Here is a 19,354-nt window from a genome sequence, read left to right on the forward strand (position 1 = left end):
AGACCACACACCTGCTCACACTCAAGACCACACACCTACTCACACTCAAGACCACACACCTTCTCACACTCAGACCACACACCTGCTCACACTCAAGACCACACACCTGCCCACACTCAAGACCACACACCTGCTCACACTCAGACCACACACCTGCTCACACTCAAGACCACACACCTTCTCACACTCACATCTGTTGCAATAAGGACGAGCGCACAGTGACGCAAATAGACCCTACGGGGGAGAAAGACAAACAAAATCAAAGACGCAACGTGCAAATGCATTCAAACGTAAAACACGATCCTGTATTCGTGTGTTCAAATCATGGGGGCAAACCGAGAGTGAAACACGAGCACCGCGTGGGCCGACTCTCCACTCGCTGTCAACGAAGGCACTTTCACCAAGACGGAGTCCGACACCCACACACGGCGCGAGACGTGGGCGCTCCTGCCTCACTCTGCCGCTCGCCCCCCCACGGCAGAGGGCAAGAGTCGCTGCCAAAACGGGACATCTCGTTTGACGTCTCCGCTGGAGGGCATGGGGCACGGGCCGCTGACACCCCGTCAGCAGCGTGTACCGGCAGACACGTGGAACGTGCGTACACACGACACCCCCCCCCCCCACACTGGTGCGGGCTTCTCGGGCGTTCAAAATTATATCGACACACCGCCATGTGCTGGACGTGATAAATGACTCGAGCAGATGAACGTATGCACGTATTGAATTCGCTCACGCAGTGTTTGTTTACTAGAATTTTAACGGAATAAAAACACCATTCCACGCGTCCTTTCTTTGACTCGTGGCCCACAATGGTGTCCCACCACTGTAAAGAAATGCGCGATGTTGCGTTCACAAACTACACGAATGAACATTGTGAATGCTGTGTTTAGCCGACCGATGCCAAATTTAAATGACCAAGGGACTGCGTGCGACTTCAACCCACACACCCAATTCCCTGGCCCATGCGGTGGCTGCTCTCCCGTCCCATCCAGTGGGGTCAGTTGTCACGCGCTCCAACGCTCCACAAGAATTCGCCCACAAACATCATGGGGCCTCCGTCGACCACCAGCAGCAGCAGCAGCAATAGGTCGACATGTGCAGCAGCGGAGACGTTGCAGTGGCACGAGCGGCAAGGAGGGGGATGCCATGTGAGGGGTCAAACGTGGGGGCAACAGTAGAGGCCAAAGGTCAACACAAGGAAAATTCAAAAATTCGAAGCCAAATGCCAAAATTAGAAACCGAAATGGGAAGTCAAACAAGGGGTCAAACGTAAAAAAGAGGAAAATTCGAAACACGGGAGTCCAATGTCAAAACGAGAAGACAAAACACGGGCTCAGTCCACACCAGTAAACACGCAGTTTGCAGAAGGGTGCATGTGCAGAATAATCAAGTTTCTCCCGTACGCAAAGGTATAAATTCATTACAATTCTAACAACGGTAATGATGATCACACCCCATTTTTAACTTACAACTCGAAGATTTTGTTTGCGCCGTTCTTCGGGCAACGCAATGACATTTTTGCACACGTAACAAAAAATAAACATGCACGTAAAAATCCGCAGCAGAAAAAAACTAAAACCTCCAGAGAAACATAGACACGCTGATCACAGTATAATCACTTACCAACCGGTAATGTACAGTATCAGCAGAGGTTACGGTTAAAGGCTTTTCATTACAGAGCCGTGTGCAGACAGCTGGGGCATTCGCAGGAGGTAGCCGTCTTACTTAAGGGTTTGAAGCAACTACCCGCAGCGCCACCACCAAACTCAACCACAGCCCCAAAAACGACTAGCACACCAACAGTATCTCCACACAGCATGACCACCAATAGCCCTGCCTCCCAAGCACACAAGGTAGATTTGCGATTATCATCGCGTTGGAATTTGATATCCGCTTAAACTATAATTATCCCTAAACGTCTACTAAAGTGGATTTAATCCCACTATGCAACTGCTAGAAATAATAATTATATATAAAAAAAAATGTTCGAGCGAGATTACCGCCCCTTGCTCCTAACGCTACACACAGAAAATGAGTAAATATCGAGAGCTCGGAACACGGCCACACCGTCCCTCTGTGGCGCGGCAATCGGTCACCGCTCCCCGAGCCCTGCACAGAGTGCTCCTCCTTCTGGGAGCACAGCGGGGCACATGCACTCCCCCCCCCCCTCCCAGGGGGAACCAAATACAGTATTCACCACTAAGTCCGAAAGCCCTTCGAGGGACGACCCTGATCATCGATATCCACTGTGTACCCAATCTGCGCGCATATCCCGAGCAGTGCGTGAGGTAAAAGGGAAACGTCACTGTGAGAGTCACACTCTGGGTGCTCATCGTTCAGCGACCATCGTCCTTTGTGCTGTCCAAACGGAACACAAGACCGTGTCTCGCTCCAGGCTTCAACAGGAAGGAGAGCGCAGCAATGACTAGTTGCAGAACCGTCCACATTCACCGGCCGTGACCACATGCGCGGTTGCTAAAGTAGTGAGCGGACGCACAAAATTAAAAGACACCACTCAGCCATGTGACCTCTCTGGAAAAAATCGTGGCGGCGGTGGCACGCACGCTCGGCTGCACGGGAGTGGCTTTTTCGCCAGCGGAGAGGCTCTGCCATCAACGGATACAAGCACGAACCTCCGCGAGATCTTATAATGCTGCTCACGCGGGACACGGTGCCGTGGCACGCCAACAGTTTGAGGTTAAAGCACTTTGTGCCTGCAGAAGCCACGGCGGCATGACTCGGTGACACAGCCGGCAAGAGACCGCGTATCGTCCACACAAGTGCAGGCCTAGGCACGGTTTAGCACTCGCGCAAGCGGAAATACAAACGTTGCATAAGGATCTGCGCCAACTAAACGAGCTGGAACAAAAGTTTTTTTTTTAGTAATGGCACAGCTGGCCGACTGTCATGAGGCTGTGCTGAGTGGCCCTCAAGGCGAATTGCCAGTGGCCTCTTTGGTCACCACTCATCTCCAGTGCCTTAGTTTCACTTGCAAAGATCGAAACATTAATTTCGAGTAAAACGACACAAGGATCTACACAACTACCACAAGATAAACAAATTCGCTCCTCCGCTTTACAAATACTATACATAAATATGCATATATTGGTGGGATATAAATATGCTCTTCTTTGATAAAGGCCACCTTTGGAATTTCTTTGGTAAGTAACGAGCGATGCAGATTTACAGCGCCGACGAAGAGCTTTGACCATCGTCGCACGCACCCCTTCACACCGGTCCGCGCCAACGCCGCGGTACAAAGGGTGGTCCCCAATGTGGAACATTTTGATCCTGCACTCAGTAAACACTTGCCCCCGCCAACGCAGGCTTGTCCATGGGTATAACCCCATTCGTGGAGCGGTCATGGGAGAACACGTGGGTCGTCATTAACCACCGGTCCCACTCGTTTGCGGTAATCTTTGGGCGCGAGGGTCCGGGGGAGGGTTGGGAGGGGAGGGTGAGGTGGGGGTCAAATGAGCAGGGGTCACTGGAAAGTCCACATCTGGTTCTTGTCATCCGGCACGCAAGGCCTGATCTCGACGTCGGCCCGGCCGTCCGGTTTGCGGAATGCGGTGAGGCACACGTTTCTGTGCGCGTTGTACACGGTGCCATCCTGAACAGCGTAAGCACGCGCACACACACGCAGATGGGCACGGGCAGACACAAACACACACAACGAAGCACAATGGATTAGATACGAGCTAGAAAAGCGTGAAGAAAAACACCCTTACACCTCACGCAAACAACTCCGGCGCACAGGCCCATTGTTAGAATATAATATAGGACTTCAGCCTGGAGAAACAGGAGTGAGAGCAACGTAATTAGACAAAGTCGAGAAAAGAAGGGCACAGTGGATTCAACACAGTAGGAGAATGAGTCCAGACAGGATCCAGTGCTTGGCGATGCCACACAGAAGTGGAAGGAAATAAGAGTAAGTGGAAGACAGAGAAAAGCAGGCGGATAGACACAGGGATAGATCATCTAAAAGATAAGGATTGAGACTGAGAGAACCCATGATACTGGCGAAAGACAGAACTATGGCAGAAAATAATCGGGCTCCACTATCGCTAAATGGCGCTTAGGAAGCCACTGGAGCTATGCACTTTCAAATCTAAATTAAAAACGAATTTCTTTAGAACTGTTTTTTGCATTTAGTTTGTTGTCCTTCCCCCCAACTCTGATTAGCACGGTTTGCTACATACGGTGTGAGAGAAGTTCAACATTCATACGTACAAATGAGGTTTCGGAAGAGAAGGGATAACGGAACTTTGAGTTAACTTTACTGTCGGACGAGCGACATCAGGGAACGCACCACGCCATTGTCATTATTGACCACCTACGCTTGATCAGCAAGGCCCACGCTTCCCCGGCTTGAGACTAAGTTAACGTCCAACCGGCGGCGACGCACCTCGCGGAAGTCCCACACCACGCTGGGCGGGTTGCTCTGACTGTCGGGCGGGCAGTGGCGCATGGCCACCTGCGGCTTCCCGTCGCGCACCTCGGCGCACAGCTCCGTGGCCGAGTTGAAGCGCAGGTCCTTGCGCGTCGTGTACTCGAAGAACTGCGAGGGGGCAGAGGTCGCACGTGTGAGTGATGGGGGGGGGGTGCGGGCGTGGCCCCACGCTCTCCTCACTTTCACTGCATTTCACATTAAGGGGGGCACGTTTCATAACGACTCAACATGCGCAGGGCTGCTGCAGCGGTGGCGTGCTGCCACAAGCGCTGTGCTACGGGCCCCGACTGAGGGACGGAGAGCTCCAACCTTACTTTGTGATGTAAAACACAATGGGAAACATCGCCCCAGGCTGAACACACACCCACAGATTGATTAACATAATGCACAATGCTACACGCACCGCACCGTGAATTTGGCGACCCTGCGTTTGATTCCTAGCCGTGGCTAACATCAGTGACCAGTGATATTTGAACCGGTTAGGAGCCGACTCCCACGACCAACATGGCCTGGGGAGGATCTCAGCCATCAGCGGATTGAGGGTTGTAAACTATAAATAATTATTTCGCTTAACCAGGCAGAACCAAACACGAAAAGGAAATAGTTGCCCTGGCAGTTGTAATGTATTAAAGCTTTCATGGCCAAAAAACTGGTTACCTACGACATGTATTTTCACATGTGTTAACCGAAAGGTGAATTGTACAACAGGTGAATGTGAAGTGCGAGTCTGCCGAAACCAAGACTTAATATGACGTGTCAGAACAACTCAGTGTAGGGAGGGGCTCAGGTTCAGCAGCAGAGGGTTCACCTGGTTTCCGCCCTGGCCATGGCAGGGGTACAGCGACAGCATGGCCCCCGTGGGGTTGTTATCCGGAGCGTTGTAGTCGATGCACTCGGATTGAATCCCCTTGTTTTGAATCTGGAGAAACCCACAAATTCTAGGGTTAGACAAACCCCACAGGTGCCGGTGTCGGTGATCTCAAAAACAAATGAGCTGATATTTCCAGGATTCAAGGAGGAAAGAGTGAGGATGTGTGTGATGTGTATCATGCAAAGATAACTGTAATTGTGCATGTGTATGCTTGTGTGTGTATATATGGGTCAGGGTGTGGCACAGTGGAGAGCAGAGGTGGTGCATATAATAGTGATCTCAGTCATTTAACATGGAACACCTGGGTCTGTCCTGTGACCTCCTGACAGTGAGCCTTTGACACTTCACATGGCCTCAAAGTGTACCTAGCCAACTGTTTGGTTCTTTCGGTAAAGTCACGTAGGTAGAAAAATAATCCAGCAGTGGAACTGCTGGATTATTTTTTCCGCCTGAGGACGACCGCTTGTGTTGCGATCGAAACGTCGTGATATATTATTTTGGTTTATTTGATTTGATTATTTTTCTACCTACGTGACTTTACCGAAAGAACCAAAGAGTATGGATTCCTGCAGTCACGAAAGCTTCAAATCAAGATTGTACCTAGCCTGTTTAACACGAAACAGGCTTTCGTAACTAATATTATTCATAATAAAAGTTTTTGGGTTAGACCGCGTAAGTGTAAATGTGTCGTAACCCTCCATCACCCGACACAGCCAATTAGTAAAGGATTTGTCACGTAAATAAAACGCCAAATAGTTACTACTTCAGCCCATTGGTGTGTTGGAGAGTAAATCCACAACATTTACAATTTGAGCACTTTGTTTCGCTGGTAATTACATCCAGCATCATCGAGCGACGATTCTGGCAAATCACTCGTGTACGATGACAGCTCTTGCCCCAACAGTCTGTTAAATCCTACAAGGCGGATCAGCCTTGTTGTAAGGGATCTAGTCTGTGCGTGGGTGTGTGTGTCCACGAGTACATGCGTCACACGCACACAACACGAGTGTGAACGCGTGTGCACGAGTACGTGTGCACGAGTTCGTGCGCGTGTTCGCGTGTGTCTCACAGCTCCGTGGAACCCAGGGCGATCCTCGGGCACGTGGAGGTCTGGGTAGATAGTCTTCAGGTACCACTCAAAGCTCTTGCAGCCCAGCTTCTCCCGCAGCCTCTTGCGCTCCGAGAGATCCCCATACTTCTCCTGCACAAATACACGCACGCGCACACACATTAACGAGCGTAGCAACCGCAAGTGCCGAGCGTTAACGAGCCGGTGCCTGGCGAGGCGATGCGAGCGGAGCGAGCGGGGCGAGCGGGGCGAGCGGGGCGAGCCGGGCGAGCGGGGCGAGTGGGACGAGCGGGGCGGCACCTTGCGTCCAGGCGGGTTGCGGTTGTAGAAGTGCTCCTTGTAGGAGTCCATCCAGACCTCGGCGGCGCGCACCGTGTTTTGCAGGAATCGCGGCCGCGGGTACGGCGCCTTCTTGGGGAACACGTGGCCCACGTGCGAGCAAGGGTGCACTTCCAGCGAGCCGCCGCACTGCCACACCTGGCGAGGAGGCATCGGTGAGCGTGCTCGAGTTTGAACGGGTCAATGTTACTGCGGTTGCCCGTGACCAATAACCTGCAATGCGACTGGTCTCGTCAGATCTCGCAAGATAAGCAGGCTTGAGCCTGGGCAGTGCTTGGATGGACAGATTCCATTTCCTTCAGATGACAAGGTTAAATTTGCAACAAAATTTTCAACATTATATTTATATAATATCCTAGGTGGCTGACTTATTTGTATTAGGCATCGAGGGCAGTAGAGGGCTGTGCAGTAAAATCCATTGTTGTTTAACATTCCCCAAGGATCCCCATTATAGCCTTAACAAACTCTTGAGACAAGTGCTTTTCGAAAAAAGGGCCAGCACGGTGCCCGACCGCCTTTGTTTCCCGAGTGGCGATGATGACACATCACACCAGGTACTCCTTTTTAGGCTGAGTCGATCTAGCGGAGGCCCAGGACCCAGGACCAGTTCAGATAATTGTCACTGTTGGTGGCTGTGAACTGGAATCGAACTCGGATCACCAGATTTGTAGCGCAATGCGCTAACCATTGCACTACCGCTCTCCCCACCCCTCCATCACCACCCAGCAGTGACCAGCATTGTGCAGTCGCCAAAATATCCCTCAAGGTCCTCATACAGAAGAGAAATCACAAACATGTCTGTGTACCACAATTCGGGAAACCCTATTATCAATTCCCATTTGCATTTATCCAGAAAAACCTTCACTGAGTCTCAAGACTCTATTTCAGGAGGGCCCTTCTTTGGGATGGTTGGCCAATCCAGTTAACTTACTTTTTAAGGAATATTTTGCACGTGGGAGGACAATGAATGGCCAAGTAAACTCCATGCATAGGTTTACTTAGAGGTCCGCACAGTCAGATTCACGAACCAAGCTGCTGTAGTGACATTTTCAGGTGACTGCAATTGGGTCGGTTTGGGAGTTTCACAAATCTGCGCGATCCGCCAACCATTGCCACCAAAGCGCTAGATTACAGATATGCGTCATGACCACCACACCGGCTAAAAATAAAAAAAATTACCAAAGTGCAATTGTGTCAAAGTAACAATCCTCGCACTTGAGCAACTGTGCATACATACACACACACTCAGCCACTTACACACCCCCAAACATTCAAGAACTAGACATTTCCCTTTGTTAGGTTTGTAACAAGATAGTCTGTGTGACCAGGCGCTCAAGCAGTTTTTTTTTGGTGGGTGGAAACACTCCATAAATTATCTGCTCTGCAACCGGAGCCATCCCAGTAGACTTACCCGGAAGGAAAGCTCCAGGTTCTCACCACCCCACACCTCCATGCCCTGGTCGTACGTGCCAATGTGATCAAAATACTTCTTGCTCACGGCAAAAAGACCACCGGCCATGGTGGGTGACCTACGGGAGGGGCCCAGGGGGCGGGGAGGGAGGTACAAGAGATGGACAACTCCCATCATTAGTTCATATCGTAAGACCCAATGGCATAAAAGGCCCAATTGCATGGAAGCCACAGGGTGGTACACTGTCTGGCTGGTCTGTAGCAATGGAACTGGGATTCGATGAGTTTGGTTCACGGTGAAGGATCATTTGTTTCTCCGGTGTGAGCTGGGTACTGGCAGGTGGCACGACGGGAGAGCCGATCCCTTGCCTGCTTAATGAATTGATATCGTAAGGCACACAATACAAGCAGAGCCCTAGGCCATATACCAACTCATGGACAAAATCGTAAAGCATGTTGTTACATGCGTTCGTACAGCGTCGCAGTGGTTAGCACACTGTATGGTGAACCCAGCCATGGCTATCGTCATTGGTGAGTGATATCTGAATTGTTTCTTGGATCCCCTTTCACCAACACGCATTGATCACTGTGGTGACGTATGGATGAAAGACATTATTTTCCACATATAACAATGGCTTTTCACACTAAGGTTCAAGGATTTTACATTGCATATTTATGCGTTTTGCATAAACGGTGACAGCCGATACGTTTGCAACTTGCTTAGGTGTGTCTATAGAATGTACATCGTGCCTCACACCTCATTGATGCATATTCGCTCAAGCACTGTGCCCACATGCAGCCCTTTTGTCAATCCACTGGGGGATGAAGGCCTCCCTACACCGTGCGAGCTGTGGGGGTTATTTGACCACGCTTCACCACTCTGGTCAGTGCGGGTGGGTGAAGATGGGAAGCGTCGACGTGGGACCGTAGAGGTACGGTACAACGATGGATTTTGCTGCACTGCCCTCTACTTCCCATCATGCAGCCACGCATCAGCCTATGGGCATTCCGTTTGCGGACAGTGGTCACTCGATATTAAGCGCTTTACATACCGTGTTGTAAAGAATGTTAATGAAATAAAGCTGGTCATGAACAAACACGCGAAAATGTGGAAGGTAAACACAGCTATGGTTACTGCCCGTCGGCATACAAGCACTGCCATTCAGTGCTCTCAAGCAAACGCCACACGTGTCCCACGTGCCCCCATCTGCTGGGGCTGCAGTGCGGCGCGTGGTGTGGGTTGGGTTTCAGGCCGTGGGACCGACGTGTTCACCTAAAGCAGCACGGTGACGGAAACCCATTAACCCAAAACAATGAGCTTTGTGTGGCCGGTAGGGGGCGCGACGGGCGTGGGTCGGGGCAGCACGCACGCCGTCCTCGCGGCTCGTCCGAGGCCACGCTCCGTGACGACACCCGCCCCCCCCCTGCACCCCCCCCCCCTGCACACGTGGCGCGCCGCCGCCTCGACGGCCGCGAGTCCCGGCCGCTTTCCAGTTCTCTCGCTGCGAGAACCCTGAAGCCCAGCAGCCTCTCGACCAGCCCAGTTTCCCACCACGGGCAGGTGGGGTGTTGTTATGCAAAATTGCTTCATGTCGATGACCTTCAATAGCTATAACCTCATTTTCGAACGTAGTTGTTTCCAACCAGCCTGTTTGTTACTGAACGCCGTACAAGATGTGGATGTTGAGAGCACTCATCTGCCTGGCTCTTCATCATGGGCTTCATAACAACTAAGATATACACAAGCGTTATTAAAATCAAATGAGTAACTGCTGATCTCATGGTGACAGCCCTAAACCAGTGACGGAAATTCTGAAATCAGACAGCAGGCATACTCTAATGAATATATATATGCATCAGAGTATGTTTTTTGTTTGCATTCTGACCACAAGTATTGTGGTTAATGAAGACATGATTCCTTGTAAAAGGTTTCAGTTTGGTGTTTTCAACATCTTAACACCTGTTTTGTTGCCAGCAAAAAGGGGAAAACCTACTCTCATATTTTGGTACCGGCAAAGGAGGTCCCATGATGATACCGAATTAAATTCCTCCACTCGAGTGTGCAGGAGGGAGAGTGAAAGCCGGGCATCAGCGCCCTGCGGGGGCCCGCGTGGCACTGTGCGACGCGTACTGGATGGGGTCGATGCGGGAAGCACGGCGCGAGCGTTCTTGCTCGGGGACGCCGTGCCACTGGAAGGTGAGGCGCCAGTCGAAGCCCCCGATGGCCGGCTCGCTCGTCTGCATGTAGAACTCAAACGTGTTCCAGTCGATGGTGTCGATCACGGGACAAACGACCGCCGTCTCCTTCTCCCAAATCCTGCGGAAACGTCGGGTTGGCGCCGACGATGGAGAATGGTGATTGTTTATTGACGGACGGTCACAATCTGTACTCGATGGTGAATTTTATCGGTAGAGAGCAGTCAAAAAATTTGGCAGGGAATGATTTGGAACGATTTAGATTAATGATTCGATACAAGAATAAATCATTGTGTTGCTACTGTTGTGCTGTACAGAAATAGTCAGCATATTTATTTGTAGACAGAAGCAGCCAAGGATAGGCATAGGAAAAAAGAAAGCCTTGAGCATGAATTTAATCTGGGGCAGGGAGCCAACAGCACAGGCGGCTTGAGGAAGTGAGTCCCACAGAATGAGTAGCTCCCACTAAGCGAAGGGTGATTTGGATGTTTCAAAAGGGAGCCATTACTTGTTGAAGGGAAGAATACGTAGCAGGGAATACTGTGAGATGAGAAACGAGAGGCAGGAGATTGCATGGAGTGGGGTAGAGGGAGATGAGAAGAGAGAGGTAGAATAATGTTAAGGGAGGAGTGGAGTGAGATGACAGGGGAGCGGTTTCAGCAGGGGCGAGTCCATGGAAGGTGACGGACGGTGCGATGGTGAATTTGATGCGCAAGCGCGGTACCTCTGGAGCAGGGGCTCGATCCAGCCGGGCACACACTCGCAGTGACAGTCGAGGAAGGTGAGCACCTGGCCCGTGGCGTGGGTGGCGCCCAGCAGGCGCGCACGCACCAGCCCCTCGCGCTGTGTCGTGCGCACCAGGCGCACGCGTTCCAGCGTGCTGATGTAGTCCTCCAGCGGAGACTTCAGGTAAGCTGCTCGTGCAACAATGAGCACAAGCACGCAAGTACTATGTTTATAACTATGTTTATTTTACCAGGTAAGGCCCACCGAGCTATATCGCTCTTTTTCAGAAGAGACCTGGCCACAAATCATAGCTCAACTAAGTGGATTATCATGTGGACATTTATAACAGCCAAATACTCTAAACACGTGTTTCTAAATGTGGAGGGAAAAACCAAAGGATCCGGAGAAAAATCCATATGACCACATGGAGAACATTTAAACTCCAAATATACAGGCGTCAGGGTCGGGATCGAACCCACGACCTCTTTTATACCAGGCGAGGTAGTTAACATCTCGCCACCGTGGCGCCCCGAAACGATCGGCCACATCACGGTTTTACCGTGAAACACGATTCATCATCTGCAAGTGGTTTTTGGGTGAGGCCACGTAATGATCTAACTTGAGAATGCTTGATGCAGTTTCAAGCGAAATATCGTATCTCATTGCTAAATTTGGTTGTACATGTGAATATTCAATTTATTTGGTTATGTCAGGTGCTGGAATGTTGCACACCAAAAATATGGCCAGGTCATTACATGGGCCAATCCAAAAAGGAATTCCGATCATAATATTGGCTGCGAAAACCATGCTTCATCACGATTAGTCTATTACATGTCAGGCGTGGCGAGCTGATATATAAATTACAGATAAGGAGTATAATAAACTGAACGAACTTGTTTAAAAAGGGACCTTACGGCACCATTTTAACGTGAAATGTTTACGAAAAAGAATATCTAGGATTTTTTTGCACTGCTACCAACGTGCACAATAAAGTTTTCCCCACCGATAAAACATTTCATTAGTTCACTCAACTGGGAGTAATGCGACTTACGAGCTTCTTAGCTCACAGGGTACTTCAAAATAAACTGAACTGAAAGAGTTTTTGCAAGGGGTTCCGGTAAAAGGGCTCAGGAAACCAGAGGCACTGGCCCAGTGCCCAAAATGCTCCCATCCCTTGTAGCCACAGTCCCCTCCGCAGCAAACGTGCTATTGCTGTACCGTTGTGCAGGCCCATAAGGGATCACCTCCCCCACACCGCCACACTACCCCACGTGGCTGCTATTATTTCGTTTTTAACCACTGCAATTTTTTTTACCCAAGTTTATTCTGAGTGCACGAATCTGCATCCTGTCACGGGATGAAGCGTCCATTTGGAACTCTATCGGAGCAGCGCATTACCCCACAGTCGATAACGGCCTGTGGAAACAGATATCACAGAACTGATTTTGGGATCCCTTTAAGTGTCCTGTTATACACAATAAGACTGCAACACTTTTATACGAACCCTGTTGTAAACCCATACCTGGAAGTTTAGCAAATTAAGCGGAAAAACAAACATTATTTAATGGGTATTTTCGTGCAGTGACCGATAATGATCAGGCTGAGACCAATGACTTCACTACAGCTGAGAACCAGATTTAATTATTGATGGTCACTACCCAAATTCGAACCCAGGATCTCAGTGCCATTGGTTCTCGGTGCTCTGAACTTGAGCCATCCAGCCTCACTTGTGGTTGTTTTTAGAATATATATTTCCGATGTTTCTGGAAGCAATATCAAGTAAATGGGTGGAGTGGTGGTACACTGGCTATCACTCTGAAATTTGAATCCAGCATCCAGAATTTGATTCCCTCTGCCCCCTTTACGAACCAACACTGAGCAGCATGCTGAGGCTTGGTGTACGGCCAAAACACCCACACGACTGATGTGGTGTGGGGATGCTTTCATCAATTGGTGGATTAAGAATGGCTGGGATTTATGGATGAAGGCCTCCCCCAACAATCCATCAAGCACCTGCACAAAATCCGATTTCATTGCTCCACCTCTCCGGCGTACGTCCTTAAATAATTTTTAAATTAAAATAAAATAGCCGATCGATGTGACAGCAAGACGAAGGTCAACGTGGAGTGCAAAAACGAGCCCCAAAAGGAAACCGTCGCGGCCGAAAGCGGCGCGTGCGAACTTTCGTCTTTGACGAACGCGGCGCACCTCTGTCGCTGAAGTCATCGACGAGGATGATCTCGCGCAGCAGCACGGCGGGCGAGCTCTCGAGCACGCTGTGCACCGTGCGCAGCAGCGTGGACCACGCCTCGTTGTAGAAGGCGATCACCACCGACGTGGTGGGCAGGCGGCGGTAGTCAAACTTCTGCGCCTTGCACCTGTGGGCGGCCACGTTTACGGTATTGCCGGCGCCCGGCAGGCGCGGGAAATTTGGCAAGCAGTTGACGCTTTAGCCAAAAAACAAACAGCTTTTGTTCCTTTCTCGCCTTCCCGCATGCCGATTACAAACATTGTGCCCGCAAGTGAACACACTTTCAATGTTTACTGTCATAAGCTCACTGTTAATAAATACGTAGAGGTGTAACAAAACATTTTTCCTGAAGTCTTCTAACTGGAAAAACACTTTAATGCAATTGCCTAAACCAAGGAGGCATCCTAGGCTTACAGCGTTTATCTTCTCCCCTGTGAGTGAGCAACGACATCCACCCTAGTCTCATTATTGCCACCCTCAATGTAAGAAAACATTCTTACCCCATATCATCCTGTCCAAAGGTTCCCCTTAGCTACTTAAAACAATGTAGTCCCTCCAGTTCTCCTTATCTCATCATGCACATGGCTTCCTTCACACTTAAAAGCTTCACGTATCAAAATTGTGTGTAATTGGCATCAAAACTATACAAAACAAACTCTAAGGCATTCCTGTGACAATCATATGTACTGCACAGGATGAAAAGCATACATAACAGAAGAACCAAGGTCCATCATTTTTATGATTCTTGAGACTCGGCAAGACGTTCCATTAATTCCCATAGACGTTATTGAGGAGCACTTACTCATACATGCGGCCATCGGGGATGTGGCGGTGCAGAGAGATGCGGTCGCTCAGGTAGATGTTGAGGGCGTAGCGCTCGATGCTCTCCTCCTCCAGCTTGCGCTCGGACGAGCCCTCGGGAAGGTTGAGCCGGGCCGCCTTGGCCCACTCGCCCAGCGCTCGCTCGTCCGGAGGGGGCTTGGAGTACAGTGGTCGCGACAGGTCCTCCTCCACAACTACAAGAAGCAAGAGGTCATTTGTAGCAAACTCTATTGGAGCCACCGCATCTCACAATAGCCTGCTCCCTTCTGCTAAATCTCCCAGCTGCTCTTAAGTCTCATTATCATCACCATGTGGAATTAGGTCTTTCCCTGGTTACCACTCCAATGCCTGTCTCAGCAACCCAATATATTCTAGATTTGAAGCTTTCGTGACTGAATATGAACCCAATATATCCTTGCTGCTGAAAGAAATATCCCTCCCAGTAAGCGATGTGGCTCTCTGAATGTGTAAAAAATACCATCATATATTTTTAATTCATTACTTACATTCTCCACAATGACGAGAATGACAATTTTGTAATCGAATCCATTCTGCATGTCCTCCACCCAGCACAACTTTCCTTTCCCTATCACATCCACAACACTTTTTTGACAATTTATTTTCTGACCTTTCCAAACCGCTTGCCCCTCTCCTACCACGCATGTGTTTCTTGTCCGCACACTTAAATCTGCACGGGCTCTTTAGGCTACGGCGTAAACGCGAGCGTCGTGATGTGCCCGTCCCCGGCCGGAGCACGGACCTTCCTGCGACTCGCCCTTCTCCGCTGGCTCGAAGGGCTGTGCTCGCTCGCTCTGCTCGTGCGAGCTCGACGTCACGAGCTGCACCAGCACGTAGGCGAACCACACGAGGCTCAGCAGCACCAGCGCGCGGCCCAGCAACGACCAGCCCCGCCGTGACGGGGCACGCATGCCGAGGCTGTGTGTCGCGTGGTGTAGGAATGTGGCGTGCCGGTGTGCGGCAGCCAATTGCTGTCAGCGTAAGCTCGTTGTTCGGTTTGGTGAACGGCGAGCGTGATGTGGAGTGCGGTCGAAGGTGTGCGTGGCTTGGAGTGTCTGGTTAGTTGCGCGAGCCAAGTGGAGCGTGTGCGGAGCGTGTGCGGCGCGTGTGCGTGCGACGTGGAGCGCGTGGTGTGTGCGACGTGGAGCACGTGGTGTGTGCGACGTGGAGCATGTGGTGTGTGCGGTGGGGTGCTGGGGACACGAAGGCGTCTCAAGCGACAGGATTCACGTCACCGCTATCCACACCCCTCATCTGGAGACAATGACAAACAGGGGGTATGTGGAACACGGGATTAAAGATTAGTTTTGACTGTGGGGTGAGCACAGCACAAACAATGCTAATAAAGGATTTTGCATTTCAAAACAAAGTCTTTAACTTTGCATTACAAAAGTATTTGAATATTACTGGCTTCCCTGCATTGACGTATCATCTGTTTATGTCCAACTTAATTCCAGGTGCTGTTCTATCACGCTACATGTCATTGAACTAAATTACCCTTGACCACCTCGGCTCACAATCATTCCAGCACAAGCCAACAAACACGACCTTCCTCCAACAACTACAATCCTTCTCAAACTGTAGGCTCTGCTGGCGTGCCTGAGCTTCCTGGAAACCTCGCGATGATGCGGCCACTTCAGTTCAGTTTCATCTTTTAGGTATAGCCCTGTGAGCCATTCGGCTCTTGAATCGGGTGCAACTGCAACAAACAAAAACGTGAACAAGGAACATCTTAAAGTGACTGCCGGCAAACAGAAAAATCCAGGAAAAAGCAGCCAAGTCTTCCAGAAAAAGCACCGTGTATCATTGCAGTGTGCAAAAATCCCAGTGGGATGCAAGTCAAACAATAACAACCATAAGACAATTTAGATTAAAGTTATCAGTCTAACTTTGTACAACAACAAACAAATATGGCTAATCCAAAACGTTTTCGAAATCACCAAAATAAAGCTATAAAAACAATGTAACAGTGATAATAGGAACTGTTTCAGAAAACGCCTAGAGTGGAGTATTAATCCCACAAGTTTATCGTTTGAGTGTCGAGGCGCGTGAAATGACATTTAGCATCACTTAAAGTGTTTCATGAAACTGGACACTGCGGGGTTATTTTAGTTTTTTGGGGTAACGCAATTCAAGGTACAACGCTTTATCGATCCACCGCTGGACGAATGCCTCGCGACAACTTTCAGCGATGAAGGTTGTGCCCATACTTCACCACGCTGGTCAGTTTAGTTGTTTTGGAGTGGGGGGGGAGGGCTATTTGCTATTTTCAGCAACACTCACTCAATTACAGCCGATTCGGCCACGGAGCAAAGGGCAGCCCCGACCGGGCAAAGAAGGAACTTGGCGACATCTCCCTGGCGGCGGCGGGGGGGGTGAAGGGGGGGGGTGAAGGGGGGGGGTGAAGGGGGGTGAAGGGGGGGGGTGAAGGGGGGGGGGTGAAGGGGGGGGTGAAGGGGGGGGGGTGAAGGGGGGGGGGTGAAGGGGGGTGAAGGGGGGGGGGTGAAGGGGGGGGGGTGAAGGGGGGGGGTGAAGGGGGGGGGTGAAGGGGGGGGGGTGAAGGGGGGTGAAGGGGGGGTGAAGGGGGGGGGTGAAGGGGGGGGGGGGTGAAGGGGGGTGAAGGGGGGGGGGTGAAGGGGGGGTGAAGGGGGGGGGTGAAGGGGGGGTGAAGGGGGGGGGTGAAGGGGGGGGTGAAGGGGGGGGTGAAGGGGGGGGTGAAGGGGGCCGCGTTCGGGCGTCACTCGTTCACGACGCTCGCCACAGGGGTGGCTGAGACATCTGCTCGCAGCGGCAACTCGCCTGCCCATGAGCGAGACGATGAACCCTCGCCCCGGGCAACCTTCACCCGTCGGTTCCGTCTCCTCCCAAGGAGGCGCCGCGAGACGCGAATTCGACCTCGGCCTGCCACGATCCGAGCCCACCCTGCCCGGGGGTCAACTCCGCCACAACCCCGAACATTGAGGGGGGGGGGGGGTACAGCCCCCTCGTCGAACTCCACGAACCCCTAGGGCGGTGGGGGGCGCGCTGGGGTCCCGGACCCCCTCTCACCCGCGTGGCGCCGGCGAGGAGGGACGACGAGGCGAGGAACTCTTCTCGCTTCCAGAGAACCTCCACCGGCACGAGTGGGTGGTGTGTCAGTAGTGGTAGGTTAGTTAGTGTGTTAGTAGTGGTGGGTTAGTGTGTTAGTAGTGGTGGGTTTGCGAGTGAGCGCGTTGGCAGTGGCGAGTCGGCAGTCGCGGGCGCGTGTGCTGTGGGGTCGGAGTTGAGTGGCGCCACCGCCGAGCGCATGATGAGCGTAGCTTAGTTGCGCGTGGTGTGGTGTGTGTGGTGTGTGTCCGCCGTCGGCGTGTGTAGCGAGAGCGGTGGGTAGCAGCGGCAGAAGTAGTCCGTGCCGTGCTGGTGTGCCGCAGCCCGGAAGACCAAACAGCCCAACGTCACGCGGCACGGAGCGCCCCCTCACGCCCTGGTCCACCTCACGACACCCACAGCCCACCCCTCGACCAGCACCCCCCTCGACCAGCACCCCCCATGCCTCTGTGCTGGTCCACACCTGGCCGAGTGAGCGAACAGGACCAATTATTCGGAGTGGGCGGGGAAGTGCACACGTGGAGGAGGCGAGAGGGCGGGGACGCGGACACGTGCACGAGAGATGACACCCAGCCCACGAACTCCACATCATCACACACCCACACGCCTCCCACTCTACACTCTCACACACCTCCACTCACACACTCACACACCCACATACTCACACACCTACACTCACACACACCTCCACTCTCACACTCACACACCCACACACTCTCACACTCACACACCCACACACTCTCACACTCTCACACCCACACACTCACACACCTCCACTCACACACACCTCCACTCTCACACTCACACACCCACACACTCTCACACTCACACACCCACACACTCTCACACTCACACACCCACACACTCTCACACTCACACACCCACACACTCTCACACTTACACACCCACACACTCTCACGCTCACACACCCACACACTCTCACACCCACACACTCACACACCTCCACTCACACACACCTCCACTCTCACACTCACACACCCACACACTCTCACACTCACACACCCACACACTCTCACACTCACACCCACACACTCTCACGCTCACACACTCTCACACTCACACACCCACACACTCTCACACCCCTCCACTCTCACACTCACACACCCCTCCACTCTCACACACCCACACACTCACACACCTCCACTCTCACACTCACACACCCACACACTCTCACACCCCTCCACTCTCACACTCACACACCCCTCCACTCTCACACACCCACACACTCTCACACTCACACACCTCCCACTCTACACTCAAACACACCTCCACTCTCACACTCACACACCCACACACTCACACACCTCCACTCTCACACACCTCCCACTCTACACTCTCACACACCAACACACACACACACACCCCTCCACTCTCACACCTCCACACTCACACACCTCCCACTCTACACACTCACACAACCAACACACTCTCACACCAACACAGTCACACACCTCCACTCTCACACACACCTACACTATCACACACCCCCACCCTACATCCTCACATGCCCACTCTCATACACCCACACTCTCACACACTCGCACACCTCCACACTCACAGACCTCCACACTCTCACACACACTCACACCCCTCCACACTCTCACACCCACACACTCACACACCTACACCCTCACACACCTCCACACTCACACACCTCGACACTCACACACCTCCACACTCACACACCTCCACACTCACACACCTCCACTCTCACACACCCCCCACTCTACACACACCTCCACACTCTCACACACACCTCCACACTCACACACCTCCACTCTCACACATCTCCACTCTCACACACCCACACACTCACACACACACTCTCACACACCCACACACCTCCACTCTTACACACCCACACTCACACACCTCCACACTCATACACCTCAAATCTCACACACCTTCACTCTCACACACCCACACTCACACACCTCCACTCTCACACACCTCCACACTCACAGACCTCCACACTCGCACACCTCCACACTCACACACCTCCACTCTCACACACCTCCACACTCACACACCTCCACACACACACACACTCACACACCTCCACTCTCACACACCTCCACACTCACACACCTC

General features: G+C 51.8%; 1 protein-coding gene across 1 annotated transcript; it reads right to left on the reverse strand.

Annotated features, from left to right (window-relative positions):
* Positions 1-308: 308 nt before the first annotated feature.
* Positions 309-17,609, reverse strand: GALNT4 (polypeptide N-acetylgalactosaminyltransferase 4). The gene is made up of 12 exons (XM_078860125.1): positions 17,204-17,609; positions 14,898-15,409; positions 14,118-14,331; positions 13,273-13,442; positions 11,063-11,252; positions 10,274-10,459; positions 8,144-8,261; positions 6,694-6,870; positions 6,394-6,525; positions 5,262-5,372; positions 4,409-4,561; positions 309-3,613 (listed from the first exon to the last, which is right to left on the reverse strand). Exons 2-12 carry the CDS (start codon positions 15,064-15,066, stop codon positions 3,485-3,487), a joined length of 1,749 nt encoding a protein of 582 aa, XP_078716251.1. The 5' UTR covers positions 15,067-15,409; positions 17,204-17,609; the 3' UTR covers positions 309-3,484.
* Positions 17,610-19,354: the final 1,745 nt, after the last annotated feature.

Source organism: Lampetra fluviatilis, chromosome 10 (assembly GCF_964198595.1).
Source record: "Lampetra fluviatilis chromosome 10, kcLamFluv1.1, whole genome shotgun sequence".
Lineage (NCBI taxonomy): Eukaryota > Metazoa > Chordata > Hyperoartia > Petromyzontiformes > Petromyzontidae > Lampetra > Lampetra fluviatilis.